The sequence below is a fragment of the Telopea speciosissima genome, chromosome 1 (genome assembly GCF_018873765.1).
Source record: "Telopea speciosissima isolate NSW1024214 ecotype Mountain lineage chromosome 1, Tspe_v1, whole genome shotgun sequence".
NCBI classification, from domain to species: domain Eukaryota; kingdom Viridiplantae; phylum Streptophyta; class Magnoliopsida; order Proteales; family Proteaceae; genus Telopea; species Telopea speciosissima.
In genome coordinates, this window is record NC_057916.1 from 66,965,337 (window position 1) to 66,990,389 (window position 25,053).

Sequence of the window (25,053 nt, forward strand, 5' to 3'; positions counted from 1 at the left end):
GTTTGTCGTCTCAAGAAGTCCCTATACAGTCTCAAGCAAGCATCACGCCAATGGTATTCCAAGTTCTCTACTTCCTTGTGCCGTTATGGGTTTCGACATTCCAAGGCAGACCATTCCTTATTTTACATGCATCGCGGGCGACACTCTATTTTTGTGATTTTATATGTCGATGACATTGTCATTACGGGATCCGATGATGGCTTGATTAATTCAGTCAAGGCTATGCTACACCAGGAATTTCACATTAAAGACCTGGGTCCTTTGAAATATTTTCTTGGCATTGAAGTAGCACGATCTCAAAATGGATTCTCTTTATGTCAACGGAGATATGTTCTCGATATTTTGAATGACTGTGGTTTGAGTGGAGCTCGACCCTCAGACACTCCTATGGAACAGAACTTGAAACTCACTGATACTTCTGGGGTTTTACTATCGGATCCATCCTCATATAGGCGCTTGGTTGGGCGCTTCATTTATTTGACGGTGACTCGACCCGATATATCTTATACCGTCAACATATTGAGCCAATTCATGCATCAGCCCCGCCAACCTCATCTTGATGCTGCCCATCGGCTCTTACGTTATCTCAAGGGTACAGTTGGTCAAGGACTTTAATTTCTTGCCAGATCGATACTTGATTTACGTGCATATTGTGACTCTGATTGGGCGAGTTGCCCCATGACTCGCCGTTCCACCACTAGATACTGCATTTTTCTTGGCGATTGTCCGATCTCATGGAAAACAAAAAAGCAACATACAATTTCTCGATCCTCTGCTGAGGCCGAATATCGTGCCATGGCTGTCGCCACCTGTGAAGTCACATGGTTGTCTTACCTACTTCATGATATTGGGCTTCGCCGCACCGGTCCAATTCCCTTATTTTGTGACAACTGGGTGGCACTCCATATTGCAGCAAATTTGGTTTTTCATGAACGGACCAAGCACATTGAAATAGACTGCCATCTCGTTCGTGAAAAGATGCATCAAGGTCTCATCAGTCCGGCTAAGATTCCCACGGCCTCCCAAGTTGCAGATTTGTTTACTAAGCCCTTGGGCCGTGATCAGTATCGTCTCCTCATGTCCAAGTTGGGCATTCGCAATCTCCACACTCCAACTTGAGGGGGAGTCTTAGCATTACACCAGCTCACACGATCTCAATATGATAGTGTCAATCCCATCCCCTTTTGTATATTTAGTATGTATATATCCTTGTGACTATATATACCATATACGTTGGTTTACAGAATAGGAAGTTAATACTGTATATATCATACCATTACAGATCATATACAATCAAGGAAAATAAAATCCCATTTTACCTATCTCATTCTTATCACTTTGCCACGTATTTTACACGGTTGAAAGTTCTCTGGGATGAGCTTGCTTCTTATGTTCCCGTTCCCTCATGTTCCTATGGTACACAGGGTGCTCTCCACTCCGTTGTTCAATAGGAACGCATTTACCAGTTTCTTATGGGACTTTCAAATATTTATGCTGCCATTCGTTCTTAGATCCTCATCATGGATCCTTTGCCAGACGTGAACCGTTCCTATCACTTTCTCTTGCAAGAAGAACAAAAATGTTCTTTTACTCAACACTAGTTCTTGATACGGAAGCCATAGCTGCTATCCGCCAATAGCAAGCTCCACAGGGTAATCGGCCTAAATCTACCACCAGTACCAACTCCTCTCAAAGCACCACCACTCCAAACTGGAATCAACCTTTCTGCGACCATTGCAAAGTTCACAATCATACATGGAAGACCTGTTGGCCACTCTATGGTTGTCCACCTGGCCATTCCAATGACAGGCATCAATGCACCAACTCTAGGAATCAATCTAATCGAGGGACCTCCAAATCAGCAAATCAAGTGAACAACACTCCTAATTCGAGTTCCACCATGGGCACCACTACTTCCACGGGACAACGGTAGTGCAAACATAATCCTACAAGTGAGATGGATGAGTGTGTGGTCGGGAAGAGAGCCGAAGCGGGCGGAGGGTATCGTGGTAGAATTATCGGGAGAGGGAGAGGGAAGAGGAGGGGGTTCCATGGTATGGGGAGGAGGGGGGAGTCCTTGGTCGGAGAACTGGGAGAGGGAGACGCGGGAGGGGGGTCGCGGTGGGGGGGAAGGTATATCAGTGGGAGAAGGGGAAGGACTGAAGGGGATGTAGGGGACGGAGGGTTCATGCATGTGATATGGAAAAAATGTCTCGTGAAAAACAATGTCACGAGAAACAAAATGTTGATGGGTGGCAAGATCAAGAACCCGGTACCATTTCTGAACATAGGGGTAGCTGACAAAAATGCCTGGAATTGCCTTAGGATCAAATTTAGTTCAGGCAGGGGCATGGTTATGCGCATAACAAAGAGACCCAAAAACATGGAGATGGTCATACCGAGGGGAATGAAAGAGAAGCTTTTGAGGGGTTTTACCATTGAGATTGGGTGTAGGGGTGCAGTTGATGAGATATGCCGCAGTATCATGAGTTCCCATATCGTCGTTCCTCATGGGGATATGGTTTCCTTGTTAGACGGAAGTACTAACTGACTGTGACATTTTAGGATGAGGATAGGTTGTCTCCCACGTGGTGGATAACATCCTTATGTAACTTAAAATCTTGTTCCAGATCGGTTGGTGTGTATGTGGGCTTGACCCGATGGGCTTCATCCATCAGACTATTTGTTTGTGACAGTGATGATGCGATGCGCTACCATTGGGTAGCTCTATTTTGGTATATCATAAACCTCCCACTTTGGTAGAACCATGAGGGTTTGTTGGAATAGAAAACATGTGTTTGGCCTCATCCAATGGGCTGATCTTCCACCCTCGACCGAGTGGCAGGTGATTCCTTCCCGAGCGATTTTATTCATGACGTCCTCCGTCGTCCACCAACGATGGTTTCTACACTTTTGACCAGCAACAACGTGCTCCGCACCCTCGATCGAGTGACAACATGGTCTGTGTTCTCAACTGAGCGAACATGCACTCTCAATCGAGCGACAACATGTTATGCACCCTCGACTGAGCGACAACATGTTTTGTACCCTCAACCAAGCGACAACATGTTCCACGCCCTCAACTGAGCGACAACACGTTCTGAGCCCTCGATCGAGTGACAACATGCTCCATTACGTGAGGAACATATGTACCATCAAGCTTTCCAATTTTGTCAGTCTAGGTGTTCCGACGTAAGTATGCATGTCCTTTTAGCATCCTCGAGGAAGATGTTCGCATGTTAGATGAGCGAATAGGAATACCATCATCAGGCGTGCCGATCAGGAATGGAGGAGTTGAAAAGATGTCTTTTCAACTTACAAATCCATGTCACTTTACGCTGGCATCGCTTCATATTTGGGCGTGAATTTTGGGGGGCATTTATATCCCTCTATGTACGATGTAAGCTTTTTCCTTTAAAACCCCTCTTTCTTCTTCCTTCTTCAACTTCTCCAACTTCTTCGTCTTTGTCCTACAAGTGTGCCTGTGATTCTATGTTCTCTGCGCACTAGTGCTTTTCTGTACTTCTGAGGACGACGATCCGAGTTCCTCTACTTCCACTGTTTAGCTTCTCCTTCCTTTGCGAGTCTCTGCAACTAGTAAGGCTTCCTTCTTTGTTTTTCTCTTTCTTTTTTTGTTTCTTGCACTTTTGCTTCTGTATTTCTCTTTTTTCCTGTCCCTTATTTTCATGGCATCCTCTAGCCTAAACCCCGCAACTCAGATGATGACTATCGCCGCCGCCAACAGACTGATTTATTCTTTTGGGGGGATGATTCCTCCTAGAGATCCCAATGTTGTGGTTCCTGAAATTGTTGTTTTTATGAACCTATCTCTGGAAACCGTGGCACCGATTGGTGTCTCAGACTTGTCCGTACACGGTGTCATCCGAGATATTGGCCCTGCCTTCATGGGCAATCTTGGCTGGGAGGCTTTGCGGTGTCAGAGCACTATTACCATGGACGAGTTGGCCAAGATTAGGGTTAGGTACCACATACCCAATAGTATCTCCCTTAGGTTTCCCAAGTCAACTAACTCAGCATGCAGCTCGCTCGGAGAGGAAGTTTGCCTCAATGAGGAGTTCTTTGCCCGTGGGCTTAGTTTCCCGGTCGGCAATACGATTTGTGACTTCCTAGCCGAGGTTTTTGACCTCTTTCACATTTCCCTCTCTCAACTCGTTCCTAATTCATGGCGGAACCTGCTCGGTTTCATCACTCCCTTGACCGGCCTTGAGCGGCCTATTTCCTTTAGCCTCTTCCTCCATCCTTTTCACCTTAGCTCCTTATACGGTGGTCGAGGCTGGTACTGCTTAAACCAGCATTCATGTGTCCATTTCATCATCGGGCTCTATTTGTCTATCAAAGGTTGGAATAACCGGTTCTTTTTTATCTCTAGGGTGAATGTCCTCCGCTCGAGAATGCCTGATATGAGCTAGATATCAAACTAGTGAATGCCAAGCCCCAACTTAGTCGTTGGGACCAGATCACCCTACTTAAGCTGAGGAAAGCCCTTCCTTTGGACGCCAGCAACTTGGGCGACGAGGGGTTTATTTCTCGGCATAGGCTTAGTCTTAGTGAGCATTGTTATCTTTTACTTCTTTCCCTATTATGTTGTTGAGCATTTTGGTATTGATCAATCACCTGGTTTTCCTTGTAGTACCGCTCAATGCTAACATGCTCCAAGCTACCTTCAACATCCTCCTAGCGCAACATGTACCAAGTATGGGTGAGGATGTTGGCTCTGGCTCCGAGCATCAGCCCAAGGGTCATCGACTTAAAAAGAGAAAAAGGTTTGTTGGTTCCATCTTTCCTGGTCGTCCCGAGGACTCACTACTCGGCCAGTGGGGTGCGACTATCTAGATGAGCACCTCTGTTGAGCTCCTGCCCGTCTCCTCGATAGGGATGAATACCAATCAGCCGAACAACACTGACTCAGATGGCATGATGGTGGACACCGCGGCACCAGCGTCGGGCGTCCAGCTCGACCGGTCAACTTCTGACTTGGTCGATCAATCGGCTGAGCTTCCTAGGTCCTCCACTCTTGGTGGACTCAATAACTGAGCAACTCTTCTCATGCCCGAGGATAATCAAGCAGACTTGGCCGGGGTAAGATCTTCGACTCCTTTGACGGATTAGCAGGAAGATGTTGGCCCTTTCCTTGTCATTCTCCCTTAGTGGGACCCCATCTCCAACTACAGTGTTTTCGACAATCGTGAAGCGGACAATAAGAAGGTAAAGGGGGCCACCCTTCCCCTCGATCGTCAAACTTTGCAGGTCGAGTCTTACGAGGACCTGACAAGGAGGGGGAGGACCTATTTTGCTTGGGTAAATAGTACTGTTTTCACTCTGTCTAAGTTCCCTTCCACTAATTTCTATTCTAACTTCCTGCTTTTTTTTTACAACATTTTGCCTATGTTAGCGAGGCTTACAATTGAGCAGATTCTTTCTTAGTAGAATTTGCTGAGAAGGCTAACCAGATGACGCGTGTCCAAGGTGACTTGGACACCGATCGGCTTGAGAGGGACACCGTGTACTAGGAACGAGACGCCCCTAAGGCGGAGAAGGATATAGCCACGTCCTCACTCATCGAGTAGCGGACCCACATCGGTCAGTTGGAGTCCCAGATTGCGGATGCCAAAGGCCAACATAAGTTTGCGGTGTCCAAGTTGGAGACCCATGTCAAGAACCTTGAGGATCATGTCACTTCACTCAATGGTGACCTTACCTCCCACAAGACCAAAGTCACTGAGGCGGAGAGTGCCTTGGAAGATGAGCGGGGAGCCAAGGAAAGTGTTGAATACTGAGTGGATGAGTTAGAGGCGACGCTGAATAAAGCTGATGAGGAGAGGTCCATGGTGACCGTCTAGGTGTAGACACTAAATTTTGTCACCCCCCGGAGATGACGACAATAGGACACAGATAGACATGAATATCTCTCTCAAGGACTCTTGCCCCTGCACCCAAGCCATATAACGCTCATATCCCTAAAAATGATTTAAAAGACACTTCTATTAAATGTTGAAGGAGGAACTACTCACCTTCCTCCACCACGAAGGGTGTCAAATCACCATGTCATTTGTCTGTGATCGGTCGAAGGGTGTCGAATCACTCTCGAATCTTGCACAATCAGCTAGAGGGTGCTAAATCAACATCCCTTGTGATTGACTGAAGGGTATCGTATCATTCCCATGTTACTCTATGATCGACCGAAGGGTATCGAATCACCATCATGCATTTGTGATCGACTGAAAGGTGTCGAATCACTATCATACATTTGTAATCAGCCGAGTAACAGAAAATTACTCCCATGCATCTAATATAGTTTTCATTCCCCAGTGGAGTAGTCATTTACCCATATCCCCAGTGAAGTAATCAATCCTGCTCCTTCAACACACATCTATTCTCGATTGAGAGGTGTCGCATCACCCTCACATGATTGCATACGGTCAAGAGGTGCCACATCATCCTCACATGATTGCATACGGTCGAGAGGTGCCGCAGCACCCTCACATGATTGCATACGGTCGAGAGGTGTTGCATCACCCTCACATGATTACATACAGTCGAGAGGTGCCACAACACCCTCACATGATCACATACGGTCGAGAGGTGCCACATCGCCCTCATATGGTTGTGAACAACATGATGGCGTTATATCATGCATGTGTGATGCCCCCCGAGTTGAAACCCCGATGCTATCAACTATTGGCATGACACTCATGGTCTCACATGATAAGTTTACCGATCAGTTTTCACCGAATTTGGTTCAGTTTCACATCTTGATAGGTTTTCACCTGATTTTAGCATGGTTTATCAAACAATTTTCATCGAGGTTAACCGCTCACGTTTTCGCATTGCAACTCTATCACCCCTGAGCAAGGCATCGACACTACATGTTCTTGGTGACAAACTCAGATGCTCTTTTGTCTTTACCCTTCGCTGTGGCACAGGCCTCGTCCAAAGAGGGGCAAACGTAGACACTGAATTTTGTCACCCCCCTCCGGCGATGACGATAACAGGACACAGACAGACACCAGTATCTCTCTCAAAGACTCTTGCTCCTGCACCCAAGCCATATCACTCTCACATCCCCAAAAATTATTTAAAAGAACCTTTTACTAAATGATTTTATGAAGAGTCAAAATGGAGAAAAACCCAAAAATTCGAGCCAATGGGATTGCAGAGTTGCAACAAACTTTGATCACAGACTAAGATGAACCTCTGCTTCAGCTTTCAATCAATTCGCACTAGGCCTGTAAATGAATTGGATGTGATTTGATCCGGATATTCTCTGGCCGAATACGGATACCAATAAAAGGATTCGAATGGATTCGGATTTTCGACCATCCGTTTACATCTCTGCCTTGTGTAACCTGGACCTTCTTCCCCCTAGCGGATACAATTCACTCTCAATCCATATCTCTTAGATCATGATTCTCTTTTCCTCATATTCTATAATCTGTTGAATCTTAAAAAACCCTTAAGATCATTATTTACTTACTTTTTTATTATTAAGTATTCAGATTTTGTTTGGACGAATTTTTACTGGAATATTCGGTTTTTTTTCTAGATATCTCTGAATGAATACGGATGTCCCTAAACGGATACGGATCCTGATCGAATTTGGATTTTCGATTATCCATTTACAGCCCTAATTCGCACAAGAGTTTGATGGACTACACTAATAGATCTAGCGATCTGGCTGAAGTGACTGCAAATGCACCAGATTTGACCTTGCAACAAACTCAGATTAGCGAACTAGATGCTGCACCTGAACTGGAAACTCCACTACTACTCTGGCTCTGGCTTTCACAGTTAAGGCTTTTACGACAAAGATTAAGGTTCCTAAAATAAATGTTGTAACGGATCTGAACACACACTAGGACGGAGAAGATCACATACTAAGGCAAAGAGTCTTTATATGAACGAACACCAGACTACGCTGGGAAGAGAAACCCACATTTGTTAATACTTGGACCATAACTAAATTACAAATGACCATCTTTCTTGATCAAGGCTTTCATTTGAATACAATTTGCAGTGTGACATAAAAGCTGTAATGTAGTGCTTGAAGCAGAGAATTGGAGTGCCAATTTCAATGCTGTGAATGAATGGAAACAAGAGTCAAAGAGAGTGAAGTTAACAGTAAGAGCTGAAGGGAAAAGGGCATGGCGGACAAGGAACGTTGACAGTTCCTTCAAGCATCTGTAACACCTCCTTCATATTAGGCCTCAGCGATGGCTCCTCTTGAATACACCAAATTGCTATCATCAACAAAGTCTCTAGCCTCTTCTCATCCCTCGTGGCCTCCTCATCCCTGTCCACCAACTCTTCAAGTTTACCATATCTGTAGCAATCATAAGCCCAGTCCGTTAATATTGCTTTGTCTTCGCCACCACATGCTGTCTTGGCAACACTCCTACAAGAAATAATCTCCAACAACATCACTCCAAAGCTATAAGTATCCACTTTTGCTGTGATCGGCATACTCCGGAACCACTCTGGTGCCATATACCCTCTAGTTCCTCTAATACCTGTAAGAGTTAAGACCTGGTCAGGCATTAAGAGCTTTGCCAATCCAAAATCAGAAATCCTTGGCCTGAAAAAATCGTCTAGAAGTATGTTCTGAGGCTTTATATCACAATGGATGATCTGGGTGCTGCATTCTTCGTGTAAGTATGCAAGCCCTCTTGCGATTCCAATTGCAATCTGGGTTCTTTGGTCCCAATGAGGCCTTGAGAGTCCAAAGAGAAAGTTTGCCAAAGAGCCATTGCTCATGAACTCATATACCAAAAGCCTGTGTGGCCCTTCCTCACAAAATCCAAACAATCGAACTAAATTCTTGTGGTGGATCTGACCAATAACACTTACCTCTGTTTTGAATTCCTTCTCACCTTCTTGAACCAGCTTGTTTAGTCTCTTGACTGCAACCAGATTGTTAGAGCCGAATGGATAGAGACCTTTGTAAACAATGCCAAAAGCACCTTGTCCCAATTCTTCCTTGAACCCATTTGTTGCTTCTTCGATTTCTTCGTATGTAAATGAACACAGATTAGTCTCTGAAATGCTAGAAACTTGCTTACTAATTTTTGGTCTTTTTTGGTACGCAATGAAAGCAGTTAGACAAATTGCAGCTAACAATAGGAAGTTGATCATAAATATAGAACCACCCATTGATCCAAAAAGGATAACTATTGTCTGATCTTTCTTCTTCGTGCTTGAAGAACTTGGAAGCCTTACTTTGAAGAAAGCCTTCATAGTGACGTTTGCCTTGAACCTTCCATTGGAGAGTGGAAGCCTCTTCTTCCAACATTTCACATTACTATAAATAACAACTGCACAGTAACAGTCCAGCAAGCAAGAATTCTTGCAACCCTCTTCACTAATGGGCTCAATCTTTTCGTAATCAGCGAATGGCCAATTTGTGCCTCTCAGCTCCTTGAACTCAAACAGACTCTCAGGGGAACCCGATTCACCTTCTTCACATACTAGTGGGATTTTTGGTTTGCAGCCACTGAGACTGTTGTTTGGATCATTTAGGGTGTATTCAGGTGGGCATTTACATTTGGGCATCCCATTAGCTACTTCGCAGTAGCTATTATAACCACAAGCACCACTGCCTAGGGAACCTTTAATGTTACAGACATTTTCAGGAAAAGATTTCTCACTGGACCAGTCCTCAGTACCGCCACGAGAAGGCCTTGGATGGGCGTACAAATAAAATGCTCCACGAACATCAAGGGTAGCCCTGTGATAGAAATCAGCAATTGGGAATATGGCGGATGGTGAGAGATTAACAATGCTTCCATTGCTCCTCTCTATATAAAGACGGCCTGATTCATTGAAGACCAACTTCGAACAATCATCAGCAGGATTAGCCCCAATAGAAAAATAGGGAGCATAAGGAAAATAAGACGGTAGAATGACATGATTGAGAATGAGCGTTCCATCTTCGAGCAATCGGAGCTGAAACATTCCCCTTGAGTAGTCAGTTTTTGACAGCTGAGAAGAAAGACTGCCACCCACTTGCAGTGTCTGTCCAGGCAACATGGTGTCTGTAGGTTGCCTGAAGCTCTCCCATATGTGATCAGACTTCATACTTTCCAGCACGAAGTTGCCATTGTCGAGCATAGCAGCGTAAGCGACATTTCTGGAATTGATCATTTCAGCCTTCCATAACTGCTGGCCTTTAGGGTTTGTAAGCACGAATTGACCATCTTGTGTAAGCATAATTATGGAATTTTTTGGAGCTGGGTTACCACCATTGGCGTACCAAACAATAGTTTGATCTGGTAATTGGTTGAACCAGATACAGAGCAAGAAGAAATTCTTATCTTCAAGGGGGCGAAATCCGAAGGCAAACTCACCGGAAGGTGAAGTCCATGGAGAGCCTCCATCGCCGGCTAAGAGATGGGAATTCAAGGTCACTTTAGCTTGAGAGACAGCCAAGAGGAGAAAAAGAAGGAAAGAGATGAACAGAATATGAGGAAAAGCTACATTAGAAGCCATTGCCAAAAGCTATTTGGGAAAAAGCCTGAGAGACCCCAAAAAATTTTACAAGCAAAATTTGGAATTTCTTAACAATACATAAGACATACATGAGACATGTCGAGAAAGTAATCTCGGAGACTGCTTGGGAAAAAGTTAAGAGAGAAAATATGGTCTTTAATTTGGCTTCACAATCAAAGTAACCTGATTCTGTTGACTTTGAGTGAGAAAGCCAATCTTTGGGATTCAAAAACTCTATCTTCCATCTAAAGATTATTCCTATTTAATGGGGACTTAATAGATTATAAGTAGTTAAATAACTTATTTTTCATCCAAAAAAAAAAAATAGTTATGTAACTTATGCTCTCCTTGGCTCTAACTCCAATAACTTCTTCATTTAAGCACTTACCCACTACTAATAATTTATCAAAAAAACTAACTACTAATAAACTAATTATAATTGATCACCCATGAATTACGGTTCTCTTTGGCATAGTTTATATTTATATTTTTGTCCTATTTATGAATAATCAATTATGATAATGGGTTAGGCTATAAACACTAATCGTTTAGTTACTACTACACTTTATAGATTATATAATTAAAAATATGTTTGGCATGCTTAAATGAAAAATATATTATTAGGACAAGAGATCGCTATCTGGACCACTAGAACCTGCACACGCATGTTGGCCAATGGGAGCATAAGCGCAAGCATCGCCTTGGGTGGGATTTCTACCTTTTACATAGGGCAACACGATACTTTCACGCACTTCTGTGTCTAGGCATAGGAGCCACTTGGGCCACACGATGAAGTAGCATTTTTTTCTCCATATTATTATTATATTATTCATATCATACTATTATATAAGTGTATGAATTCATGTTTCGTGGTTACTTTTTCATTTAACTGTTTTACCCTTCTTTCTTATTTAAATATCTTATATTTTTCATTATATTTTTTTCTATTTTTTTATTTTTCCCAAAATATTGGTATCTTTTTTATTTTTTTAATATTCCATTATTCATTAAAAAATTAATTTCCTTATTCCTCTCGTCTCTCACCGTACGTTCCTCATCTCTCATTCTTTCTATACTTTCTCTCCTACTTTCCATTTTTTTTTCTATACTCTCCCACTTACCTTTTTACTTTCGAAACTTCCCCCCCCCCCCCCTCCTTCTTTCTCTCACGTTCCCCTCTCTCTCTTCAATGTATGAAAATTCTACATTTTTCCTTCCCATTCATGGCTCTCTCCTAGAGATCTGTATTCTCTTTCCATTTATCTATCTATTTTCTTTATTCTACACTTTTCCTTCCCATTCATGGCTCTCTCCTAGAGATCTGTATTCTCTTTCCATTTATCTATCTATTTTCTTTCTCTTCTCAACCTTACTTAGTTAGAAATACGCCTAACTTACGGTAAAACGAAAAATAAATCCCTTCTAATAGGAGTTTATATATTTTTTTTCTAAATTTATGTCCCTCCATTTCTTCTTCTTTTTCTTTTTCTTTTTCTTTTCTTTTTTTTTTTTTTTTTGCGAATAAAACTATTCATTAGAACTTCTCAAAAAAGGATTTACAGTGTTCAAGACCTCCCTAGGGAAGGGGGGCTCCCAAAAACAAGCCAAAGGACAAGAAAACGCCCACTTCGAAATGGTATGGGGCAAACCATTTCCATTTCGACCAACATGAACAAAATCACAAAAAGAGAAAAAAACCTTCAGGAGACATATAACCTGAACAATACAAGAGAAGGAGGGACGAGGAGCTGGGGGGGGAGGGGAGAGGGTGTCCCTCCACATTCACTCTTATATTTCTTTCCAGTTTTATCTCTATCAGTCCCATTTATCTTCTTAGCATATGCCCTCATTAAGATCTTACCTAAAAAATAAAACCCTCTTAATTGAAAAACCAAGGCCATTGGGGAGTCGGTATGGGACGACGATGGAGATGGGAGGGATTGGATTGGATTTTTTTACGTTGAGCCTCCGCCTATACAGAATTTTCCCTCGGAAATAAACCTTCATTGTAGTTGAGTTGCTCTTAATAATTATGCTTTATTTCTTGTACAGGCATACACAGTAGAACTGGAAGCTGAACCAACTCAAGGAGGAGAATGCTCGCCTCAAGCGAGTTCCGGTAACGAGAGCAGTATATCTAAACTCTAAACCATCCAAAACAAAACAAAAGGGAAAGAGAGAGAAAGAGAGAAGATAAATGGATAATCCCTATCTGTTTGCATGTCTCCATTACTAATCCTGTATTCGAATTGAAACAGGCAGAAGCTGAGAAGAAGAGAAGGCAAGAGGAAAGTTGTGATATGTGACATTTATAGAATATTTGGTACTTTTACCTTTAAATGCTAACTATTGCTACACTGAACAATTTTACTTCGCCTGCTCCGTCCTTTACCAACAATTCATTTATTTGCATGCTCATTCATTTGGATGACTGTCTTGTTTTAATTTTGATAGCTGTTGGAGTCTTGTTCTCTATCCGTCCTGCAGTCATGCTATATTCTTTTGGAAGCCTCAAATATCTTATATATTTTTTGTCAGGCATCTTCTGTGAAACCTCAAGACTCTACTCAGTTGGTTGATTGTGGATCACAAACTTCAAATACTTCACAGTTGGGATCTCAAGCTTCTGCCAAAGGTGCATGTGTAACTTCATTCTTTTAACTTTCCTTTCCAATCTCATTTGTGGGGTGTCAACATGTTCATTTGTTTTTGATTCTTTTTGTGTCAACATGTTTTATTGTTCATAAGTGGTTTCTAGAAGCAACTGTTTTCACAAAAAAAAAAAAAAAAAAGGGTTGTGCAGGAGAGAGATAATGCAAGAAAGAACCAGCTCTAATGGAAATATTACTATCTTTCCCCCTAAACATGTTCTTACACTTGAATGTTTTCCCCTGGATGCTACATTGAGTATGCTCCATAATGGATGTGACATTATTAATAAATTATTTGGATGCACAATGTGCTTCATTGATGATCAAATAGGAAGTGATTAATTGAGGCAATATACTAACAGGTGGATCAGAAAATTGTGCTTTAAGTAATAGCAGCATTTCTTAATGGTTTCATTCATTTTCTTAAAATTTTTAATAAGTAGTGCTGATGCACCTCTAATTGATATTTTGTCCAGGAAAAAATTATAGACAGGATAAATTTCTTAATGGATCCTGCTGATGCAAAACGCGTAAGAAGGTAACTTTAGCTCTCTCTGTTATTGTGCTAATTTTTTCATTCGATTTAAGGTTTGGTGCATAATGCTGTGTCCTTGGTACTGGCAATTGTGTGAATCTGTATGTCCGGCTTCCTGAAGGAACAATCCAATCCAGATGTAGGCATATACATTTATCTTTTACGTGTAACATTCAGTGCCTTCACATCCATCATATTCAATATTTGTTTCAAGTATAGAGTGCATTAAACAATTTTTGTAACATAGATGAATCTTTGCATTCTTTTGGTGTTTGTAGTTTACTACCTTTTTTTGATCTTTCTCCCGTTACTCAGGATGCTGTCAAACAGAGAGTCAACTAGACATTCGAGAAGGAGAAAACATGCACAGTTGAGTGAGCTTGAAGCACTCAAATGAATGATATGTGCTTGATTTAAAATATTTTTTCCTGATCGTACAATTAGTTATATCTAATGAATGTTATGTGTTTGGTTGCCCCCTGCTGTCTTTTCCTTTTTTGCCAATAAATTGATATTATCAAAAAAAAATATTTGTTTCGTTGCTCTTTAGTACGACTTTGAATGGACAAAAGATTGGTCAAGTTTGTGAAAGGTTGTTGTAGAAGCTGGTCTTCAGGTTTTAGGCCTTTTACTTGGAGTTTTGAACATCATTCAAGGTCTCTCTCCTTCAAATATTGTCTTTGTTTTACTGTTTCATGGTTGTTGTAGTTGTTTTTAGATTACTGATTCTTTGTCAATGGTTGTCCAATGGCGGTAGTGGTCTTTTCTGTTTGTGGTGGCTGTGATATACCCGCAGCTTTTGCTGGCTCTCTATTTTGGCTTTAGTTTGTTCTTGGTTAGAGTGTTGGTGTTGGTTATACTAGGAGCCCCTCTCTAACATCATGCTTTGGATTCCTACCTAATTCGTTTATCTTCTCCAATAAAATTTTTCTTTTCTGTTTCTAATAAAAAAGCATGTTCAAGCATCGTTACGGATGGATTGCTTTCTTGGTTGTGTTAACAAGCAAGATTTATTGTGGTTACCAAGATGAACTCAAACATATTCAGATCATGTGTTAACAGTCTCATTCCCTACTATCGAATATCGAGCAACTGAGATTTTTGAAGAACCTATTGAACATTTTGATACTTGTCTCTATTCCCAACTATTGTATTAGTTGACTCTTCATCAATTTGATCCCCTTCCCAAAATTCCCCTTTTGAATGTTGTTCATTCATAAGTTATTGTATACTTGAACACTATACATATTGTATGACAGTGAGAGATGTAGTAGTTCTTGTTATAGCAAACACCAACAAAATCACGAAAAAAAACAAGAATCAAGCAAAAGAACACAGAGATATAATGTGGTTCACACACCAGTATGGTGTGCTACATCCACGGGCGAAGACGAAGATGATTCACTATGCAAATCGGAGAAAAATTACAATGGAAACTCTCAAGAACACCCAAATCGGTGCTGCTGCTCTCTCTCAGAAACCCTAGAACGAAAAACCACAAAATCTTCCTCCCTCTTTACAATAAAGCGGGTAAGGAACATAAATACTCCTCCATCGGATCCGGGTCGGGTCGAACCATACCGCGGGGGCTTCGCCCCCACACCCTCGTTCGGCTCAAGCGCGAAGCCCATCACTGATCTCAGAAAAAGTTCCATTCAGGTTGCCACCAAAAATATCGGAGCGGGTCATTCTTCGAAACGGGTCCAAGAATTCGAGACATACATAACAGTACTTTTTTTTTTGGTAAGGAGAGAGATGTAGTTCACCGCTAAGAGTTTGGATATGATGAAACAGGAAAAGCTCTATGCATTCCAATGTAGACCCATCATTTTGTCACAGGTCGTTACTTATTTTTTAATTTTAGTTTCTCTCAAAAGTTCTTGTCTTGCTCTGGTTTCAATTGCTACAAACTACAAAGCTATCTACCACTGCTCCTTCAATGTATATTTAATAGTATTTGTTTCTACTATATTGTTTCTCATTTTTCTATACCATAATGTTTAAGGATATGCATCAATATTTATTGAAAAAGTCAAGTACTTGACATTATTTTGCACATTGAGAAAGTCTCGTTACGTTATAAAACCAAAATAATTTGCTCTCCAACACTTGACAAATGTTTACACGTGCATTTGTATTACAAAAAAAAAAAAAACACGTGCATTTGCACGTGCATATTTACTAGTATATATATATATATCACACTATATTATATAAGTGCACGAATGCATGCTTCGTGGCTACTTTTTCATTTGACAACTTTATCCTTTTTTTTTATTTAAATACCTTATCTTTTCCATTATATATATTTTTTCATATTTTTATTTTTTCCAAAATGTTGGTACTCTTTCTATTTTTTTTAATATTCAATTACTCATTAAAATTAGTTTCCTTATTCCTCTCATCTCTCACGATCCTTTCCTCATCTCTTATTCTTTCCATACTCACTCTCTCCTACTGTCCTTTTTTATTTTCTACTCTCTCTCTCCCACTTTCCCTTTTTACTTTCAAAACTCTTCCCTTCCTCTCTTTCTCTCTTTCACGTTCCCCTCTCTCTCTTTCTAAAGTATCTCTCCTCTCCTAATATTCTCTCTCCCACGATTGCTTTCCTAATCTCAGTTTCCTTATCAGTAAACTCATAAAATTTTAGTATGGCCAAGACAGTGGGAACCAGTAACAGTTAATTAGTTAGAAAATCTGCCAACTTACGGTAAAATTAAAAAGAAATCCCCTCTCATAGGAGATTATATTTCTTTCCTATTTTCTCTCCCTCCACATTCACTCTTATTGGGATTATACCTACTTATTCTCTCTCTCACGGCTTAGTATCAGCCCTACGTTTGATCACACACCTGTTCCTGCGAGATGAAACAGAGCTTTGTCTTATTGAATACTGCAACAACTGCTTAGCTAAATTGGTGAGCCATGGTGCGCTTCATACCCATGCTCACTAAGAGGTCTCGAGTTCAAGTCTCTTGGCTGGTATCTTATCCCTTCCCCGGTTCGATCCCCCCCCCCCCTTCTATCAACTATATATGTAAAAGTTCCCAATAACCAAAAAAAAACTTAGTCATAGATAGATTTTTTGTATTTTTTGGTTTCATAGATTCTAATTGCCACACCCTCAACTACAAAACGTGCTGTAATTTGTTATTTTGAGATAAGAGAGTTGTACTTTATGGGAATCCCCCTTGATCAATTGAGTTCCTGCTTCATAGAGTTTTGCAGTTCCTGAATCTTTCACTAAATTCTGAAAAGTACGAAATATGAGCAAACACTGTCTTCTTATGGAGAAAGCACATCTTTGAATTCTGAATGTTACGTTTCTAATTATGTTTATTCGTTTGAATATTGGTTATTTTAATAGAACCCAAAAGAGTGGGCTGTAATAGAGCCATTGTCGTCTTGCAGGCGAGGAAGAGAGAGATTGGGAGGGAGACACATTAGCCTCATCCATGGAGATGCTCTCACTGATGTTATTATTAAAGGTATTCTTTCCTCAATTTTTCCTTTTTCCAACTTTAGAATATCATTTTATCTTCGAAGTGGTGGTTACCTTTGATTCTAATTATATGTTGCAAACAAACCTTCATGATTGACCCCCATTTGATCAGTCACAAGAAGATGGAAGTTTAAATGTCTAAGATATCTTCTTGTTGAATTGGGGCTGTCAATTTTTTAGTTACAATGTGAGGAGCAGGGCCTACCATTTGATGGATTCTGTCTCAGCAGTCTTGGTCCTTCTGATCAACGGGGCATTCTCTTCCACTTTCTAACTGTCCAAAATGAATGCAACTACCTTGAATCTCTGATGGTTAAGATCCTCCTTCTGTAAATCTGCTTTATCTTTTTTTTTTTTTTTTGGGTAAGATGTAAATCTGTTTATCAGTTATTTGGTAATATGATATATGGAATAGTGGGACAATTTAAAAAGGTTGTGGTGGAACCATTCACCATCAAATGGTCTGGATTGGATAATCACTTCCTCTATTTTGTTAGTTCGGGGCCTTTGGGCAGGGGGTGTGGTTGAAAATTTTCGTTCGTCCAAGCAAAAGACATATAGATCAATTAAACCATTATAATCTAGAACTGTGATTGAGGATTCTAGAACCGTTGTTTTGGTTTTTCTATAGGGGAGAATGGGACAATTGATGGTCAGGGGAGGATGTGGTGGGACCTTTGGTGAAGGAACAGATCACTTCAGTACACTAGGGGTCACCTCCTTGAACTCGTGAACTCTCACAATATTCTAATCTCCAACCTAACCTTCCTTAACTCACCTTTTTTGGACAATCCATCCTCTTTACTGCAGGTTTGAATTCCCTATCACTTCTTCTCTATCATGGTTTATTCATCTCACTTCTATGCTGCTCCATCTTGTTTTAGGACTTTTTCTTGTGGTCATCCATTAAAATTTTCGATGAGGTATGGATAATCTTTTATTCTTCTGTAAACTGGTCTGGATGTTTTTCAATGAGTAGCTTTTCTGTTCAGCAAACTTCACTTGATGCGCATGAAGTTGCTCATGGTTCTTTCTTAATAATTATTCTTCCTTCCATTCTAAATCCCCTTTTGTATATAGTACTCGCCATTGCTATTGGCTTATTTCCAATGTAACTCTACGGTACATGGAAATTTGTTTAATTCATACATGCTGTTTTTTTAATGTTTTAGACTCCAGAAACAAGCAGAGATTGGTGTTGTGGTGTAGTGTGGAACTTTGCTACAGTTCAGATGTGAAGAGGTTGTTTCATGGAACAAATATTGTAAAAAACATGGCTTCCGTCTTCTCCAAATTATTTATTTCTAATTGTTACTTTGTATTTATTTTCTTTCACTTTCGAATAAATGTGTTTATATGTTTCCCTTTTTAGCTCAACGTACATGGCTGCAGAGTTATATGAGATGAGAGAGAGAGGAAGGTCAAAGAAGTAGAATAGAGAAATGGGCATGAAAAGTTTTCAGCCAAGGGAGTAGTAGTTTTCTGAATTCTTTGATTTTATTATCTTCTTCTAACTCAGGTTGGTACCCTACTCCATTTGGTATAGGATTTCCTTTGTTCTCTTTTCAAACTTTATATTTTGGAACTCTATCGTCAACCTTAAAGATTTAGCTGTTAGCATTATGTTTTTCATGGTAGTTTAGGCATGTTCTTTGTTTGAAATTGGATATATATGATGTACTAAAAGTCTGATTAATGTTTTAGTGAATGAAACTCCATATATGGTCTAAAAGTCTGAGAGTTAATTCAGGTATCACGGTCTTTAGGGATGCGTCAAAATCGGCAATTTTGTTCTGGGAATGGGTGCCCTATTCACTACAATCTGAAATTTAATTTGGCTCATTAAGTTATTCAAGCTCTATTTTCACTCTAAATCTCTAAAATGGTACAGGATATTTAAGAACTAAGATTAGCTTGATCTGAATTTCTTGAGTGGTTGAAGCCTATAAAAACCTCAACAGTTAATAATCTAATCAGTTGAGTGGTTGAAGCGTACACACCTTTTCTTTCTTTTTTCACCTTCATTTTTGTCATCTGAGATTGAAAGACTGAAACAAGATACAAAATCTCTTGGACAATCGTAGGAGTCTCACAATGTAGAGATACGTTGAGTTTTGGCTTGCCAAGCAACGACAATGTTATTTCTGGACAAGTAGCTCTACAGAACATTTATGATCTTATCCTTACAATAGTTATTTCTCCCGGTAACACAAATCCAATCAGTAGCTAACTGGTTTGCTCACACCAATAAGAGTATTTTCATATATGATTTCTCCAGAATATAACTAATTACAAAAACTGTAGGGCATGGGGAAGTAAAGCTGGTGTCATTCTCTTACCTGACTACAAGCACATTAATTCTTTGAGACCTTTCTTTATGTAGATTGTGTTTCCTTTCAACTCCAGGTTAAAATAATAAAATATATTAAGGATAATATTGGTAGATGTTGTGAAATTATCTATTATGTTATAAAAACAAAGGGTAGAAGGCAAAGAAATAATTTTATTGTGGAGAAGAAGCCAAGAACTACTTTTAATCACTATAAGTAAGCTTTTCAAGTAAGCTTTGCACTTCCTCAACTCACTAGCAATCAAGCTCATCAGAATTTCCACATAACCCATGTTTGATAAAGTCTTAATGTTGCATATGCAAGTGCTAAGCAAGTATATACGAGTGATAACTAAGGTATTCTTCTCATTTTGGCATTCTCTAAAAATATTCACTTGGTTGAAAGTTGTCATGGATTCAGATTTAAAGTACACATTCTGAAGAATTTTTTTTTGAGCTTCGGTGGCGCTCTCTTTTATGGAGAAAAATTCTTGACTTCTATTTTGACTTATCATTCTCTTAATGCACTTACAGTGTAGCATGACTTTTGTCAATAAGATCTTTTACTTTTGTTTTCTGTTTGTTTACTCTCTTTTTTCTCTCTTTCTATCTTGTGTTGTTTCCTACTTTACACTGTCGTTTTTCTTTCAATTTTTAAAAATCTGGTTTATCCCAAGTATTTGAAATGCATTGTCTAACCTTCTCCGCTAAATGAATGTGTTTGCATGCCATTTTAGAGTATAGTGTTGGAAAGCAACATAGTGATCTACCATTATAGAGTGTCCACAAGGCACAAAAATTGCTTACAAGCTTACAAAGGGAATTCTAATATATTTTTTTTTTACAATTATTCGCTTTATTGGATGACATGTTGTATAATATTGGGGCTTATAAATGAATGTAGCAGGTCAGTAACTGCGCTGATTTTGTAGCTTATGCATTATATGTGAAATGTAAATAGTAGAAACTTGGAGTCCATTACCTCTATCTTTCAGTGATGGTATCCTTACAATTTTTCTCACTTTTCACATTGTCTATATTTTACCAATGTTGTGTGTACTTAATTCAAAATTTATTGCCCAACTTGATTATATACTACACATTTACTATGGAAAATGAATTGATTATGGAATTGCCCTTCATATATATTATAATATTATATAATATAAGTGTTCACGTTCACTGTGGGGGAGTGTGGCCCTTGCGCGCGTTTGGGGGCCAATGATAGCATGTGCATTGGCATCATGGAGTTGGCATTTCAATTTTCATGGGGGCAGGATGGTCATTTCTCCCCCCTTATGTCTGGGTGAGGATGGTACATTCTCCACATAGAGAACTTTTCTCCATTATATAATATGATATATGTTAAGAGAGAGGGTGAGGGCGGGGTGGGGTTTGGAGAGAGAGAGAGGGGGGGGCAAAAGAGAGGTTTTGTTCTAATTTTTGTTAATTTTACCATTTTACCCCCACTTAAGTAGCAATTCTGCACATGCTCATTAATGTTACCCACATAAATAAACATTAACAATTTATGATAAGTCATAACCAACTCTCGAATTGTTTATGAATTTATGCTTATATTGATTTATTTTAATGAGAAATAGGGGTGATGTTACCTATTTGCCCCCTTAAAGGAAGTTACATTTTTGCCCTGAATGAAATGCTAACTCAATCCAAATGACTTTCTTCTTCCACCTTCTTCCCGTGCTCTCTGGTGGCGACTAGATTAGCTAAAACAAAGCAACATCTGTATGTGGATTCAACTCTGCTATAGCCCACCGCTGGAAAAATACTTGGACTGGAGCTCCTCATTTGCTTCTCCAGTCTCAAATCTCAATCTTGCCCCATCAACCAACTGCACTCCTATGCCCAATTCCCCAACAAAATCCATTAGTGTTAACCCTCAAAACTCCTCACTCGTTTCCTTTTCTCCAAACCCAAAACCTAATACCACCTTCACATTGAACTCTATCTACATGACTGTGCATGTATCCTCCATATGTATAAATGCTTAAAGAGAACTGCTGCAACAGAGTCCACAATTGCTTCAAGGTCAATGCAAGGACGGTCGGATCGTTGGAACAACTCATTGAGGCTGGGGTGCACTTGCTTTGGTCATCTCAATCCACGGTTCTCCGTCGATGCGCTCGCTAATCTTATCCTCTTGCCCTCCTTTAATGCCTTTGGTTTTTGCTTCTAGGCTCCATTCCTGACTGGTTCAGCGAATGTCTCCATTCGCTGCAAGTGCTTGATCTCTAGTTATTAAATCCCTCTCCATTAACACCAGAAATGTCTACCTTGGTAGAGCTCCCAATCACATACGATTGGTTAACACGGCAGAGAGAAACTCCATTAATCTTGAATGGCCCTGCAACGAGAAGCAATCCAAATGGAAGAGAAGACGGATAAAACAAAAATCCCATTTTTTTTTTGACTTGCAAATGCTAGAATTTGGGACAGAACAACAAATCTGAGAAAGCATGAGTTACCCTAGGGGTGCAAGTTTGGCCCTGCCGGCCCGAGCCCGCCCTGGCCCGCCCTGAGCCCGAACAAGGTTTGGGCTGAGATATTTGGCCCTGAGGGCGGGTCAGGGCTGGAAACTTCTGGCCCTGAGTTAGGGTCGGGTCGGGTTAGGGTTGAGGCCTCGAGCTAAGCTTGGCCTGGCCCGGCCCGACCCTGATTTAAGTTATACTATAAAATATATATTGATATAAATTATACATTATGAACTTTAAATTTCACCCATATTTTTTTATATAATATACTATATATGAAGACAATAAGTGTTATAATATAATTTATTATATTGTTATTTTATGTAAAATTAATAAGTTCTTCCCAGCCCATTCCAACCCATGCATTTCTTTCCCCCTCCCCATGATCAGGGCCAATTAGGATCGGCCCGGCCCGACCCTGAGGGCGGGTCAGGGTTGAATTTTTTTGGCCCTGAGTCAGGGTCGGGTCGGGCTTGGGCCCAGCTAAGGGGACTTAGGGTTGGGCTAGGGTTCTATAAAGCCCGGCCCAACCCGACCCTGTTGCAGCCCTAAGTTACCCTATTGCAAGAAGAGAAGCGATGTTGTTGGTGGCCCCATGAGAAGTTGCAGAGTGAACACAGTGACAATTAGGTTGTGTCGACGCAGGGACAGAAGCAAACCATCGATCAAAGACAACAAATTCAAATACAAGAGCCTTGTAGACAGCCACCTTGTCTAGTTGAAAGCCATTTTCATTGCGCTCTGTGACAGGTTGGTGGACACAGAAAAGGCTTGTTGGGCAAAACCATTCATGGGTGCTGGAGAAGCAAAGGTATCATTAGAATCAAAGAAGGTGGCTCTGATACTACATTGTTGGTCAAATAGCAGTCCATGGGATCATCTCCATGGTTCCCCCGGAAAACCAATAAGAAGCATCATCTTGGGTTCACAAGAATTGGAAAGTCTGGGTTGTTCTAGGGCACCCTATTTAAATTTTAGGGTTTCCCATACTGTGACCCTAGTTAAATTTAGGGCTGCCCATGGTTGCCCATGGTAACCCTGGTGTAACCCAATCCTTCTCTTTCTTGTCCCATAAAATTATGGGATCCCTAAGAGAGAGAATATTCATCTTTTTTTCATCCCATGGAAAGAGGGATCCATCCCATACCCGAATGCACAAAAGAAAGAGATCGATTCGAGTTACTTTCACATCCCATGAATAATCATATAATTAAAACAAGAGGAATTAACAAAAACTTGCTAACCAAATGAGCCTCAAGTGGTGCTCCTCTAATAGACAGTGGTTCTTCCTCCAACGAGCACACCAAGTAAACAGATTTGAACCTCTAATGGTACAGCCAAGTTTCTCCAAGTCAAAACCAGATCTTCTTCTTCAAATCTTCAAGAGTAATCTTGGGTTTCCAAAACCCTAACTCTGAAAAGCTAGAGAGCAAGAAGAATGAGAGAGAGAGAGAGAGAGAGAGTAAACGTGCAAGAGGGGGGGGGGAGCACCCAAAACGCACAAGGCTGGAAACGAGGTCTCCCCCTCCATGTTTTAGAATGTTTTTATAACAAGGTTTTTTTTTTTTAAACCCTATTTTGAATAAACCCAGTGAGAGTCTATTTTTCTCTCTCCTCTTTGACTTGAACCTATTTAAACCTGATGGGCTTCTAATTGGTGAAGAAGCAGAATCTAATAGAGAATAGTAAATTAATTAATTATTTTATATTTAATGGATAAATAATAAATTGCACCATATCCAATAAATTAAATAAATAATTAATTAATTAGCAAATACCTTTTATACCCTCACATAATAATCAATTATATATTATGTAGCAACCCACCACTAATCAACATTATCATTATGGAATCTAGGGCATGTACACATGTACTGCCAAACCCCATTCCATAGAACATATCCATACGAGAGCGTTTGTGTACGTGATCAGATCCCGCAAAACACGATAAAATATTTTAAATAAAAATTATATATAATCTATCATTTTATGTAAAATAGGTTTTACAAAAACCATTTCTAAAATGGCACTAAGATCTAAATTCCGATGTGCCATAGACAATCTCTATCTTGATGTTCCTCAATCGGGCAGTGGTGACCATGTTGAGTAGCTCTCTCACTCACAAAATATTCATGCATTCTCAGAACATCGGCTTTGACTCTCTTGAATCTTAGTCATTGATGATCCAAAGAATGCGGTCACATTTCGCAATGACAAAATCCTCTCAGGTACAAGATCTCGGTGACACATGTCTATCCCATCCTACATCTGGCATTATTACATGAGGGATTCGACAAAGTATATTCTTCGCCAATGCACATCATAATGTGCACTCGCATTCGTACCCCAACATCAACATGTCTAGGCATACCCAATGCGACGACCATATGATAAGGGTGCCCAGCCCAAACCCTAGCCGTGACTACTATTTTAAGTAAAATTTATGGACACATAATGCTCAAAATTTATATCGCATGTGATAATATTAAACCAAAATGTGTAAAAGGTTTAATACAAAGTAAATCGGATCGAACCGGATTTGATGGATAAATAAATCCAATAATGTCCCACTTGTACATCAAAGCTAATTTCCCATTCATTTTAAACCCATGCCCTCCATGTGTTTTTCAAAGACTCCAGGAGACAAACCCTTTGTCATGGCATCGAACACATTTTCAGTTGTATCCACTTTGGAGATACTCACGTCACCCTGCTGGATAATCTCTCCGATGAAGTGATACTTTCGCTGCACGTGCTTGTTCCTCTGATGAGCCCTAGGCTCCTTAGTTTGTGCAATAGCCCATTTGTTGTCACATAACAGGGGAATGGGACCCTTGAGAAGGTCAGGGATTACCTCCAAATCTGATAGAAACTTCCTCAGCCAAATACCTTCTTTTGCTGCATCATAAGCCGCAAGGTATTCTGCTTCAGTAGTGGAATCGACTGTAGATTTTTGTTTTGCACTCCACCACATAATGGCACCTCCACCCAATAGATGTACCATCCCGGACGTGGATTTTCTATCATCCTTGTCAGTT

The 25,053-nt window shown here is 40.3% G+C and overlaps 1 protein-coding gene across 1 annotated transcript; it reads right to left on the minus strand.

Moving 5' to 3' along the window:
• Positions 1-7,978: 7,978 nt before the first annotated feature.
• On the minus strand, positions 7,979-10,158 carry LOC122653263 (G-type lectin S-receptor-like serine/threonine-protein kinase LECRK2). Its single transcript, XM_043847240.1, has one exon. The coding sequence runs from the start codon at positions 10,156-10,158 to the stop codon at positions 8,134-8,136; it is 2,025 nt and encodes a 674-aa protein (XP_043703175.1). The 3' UTR covers positions 7,979-8,133.
• Positions 10,159-25,053: the final 14,895 nt, after the last annotated feature.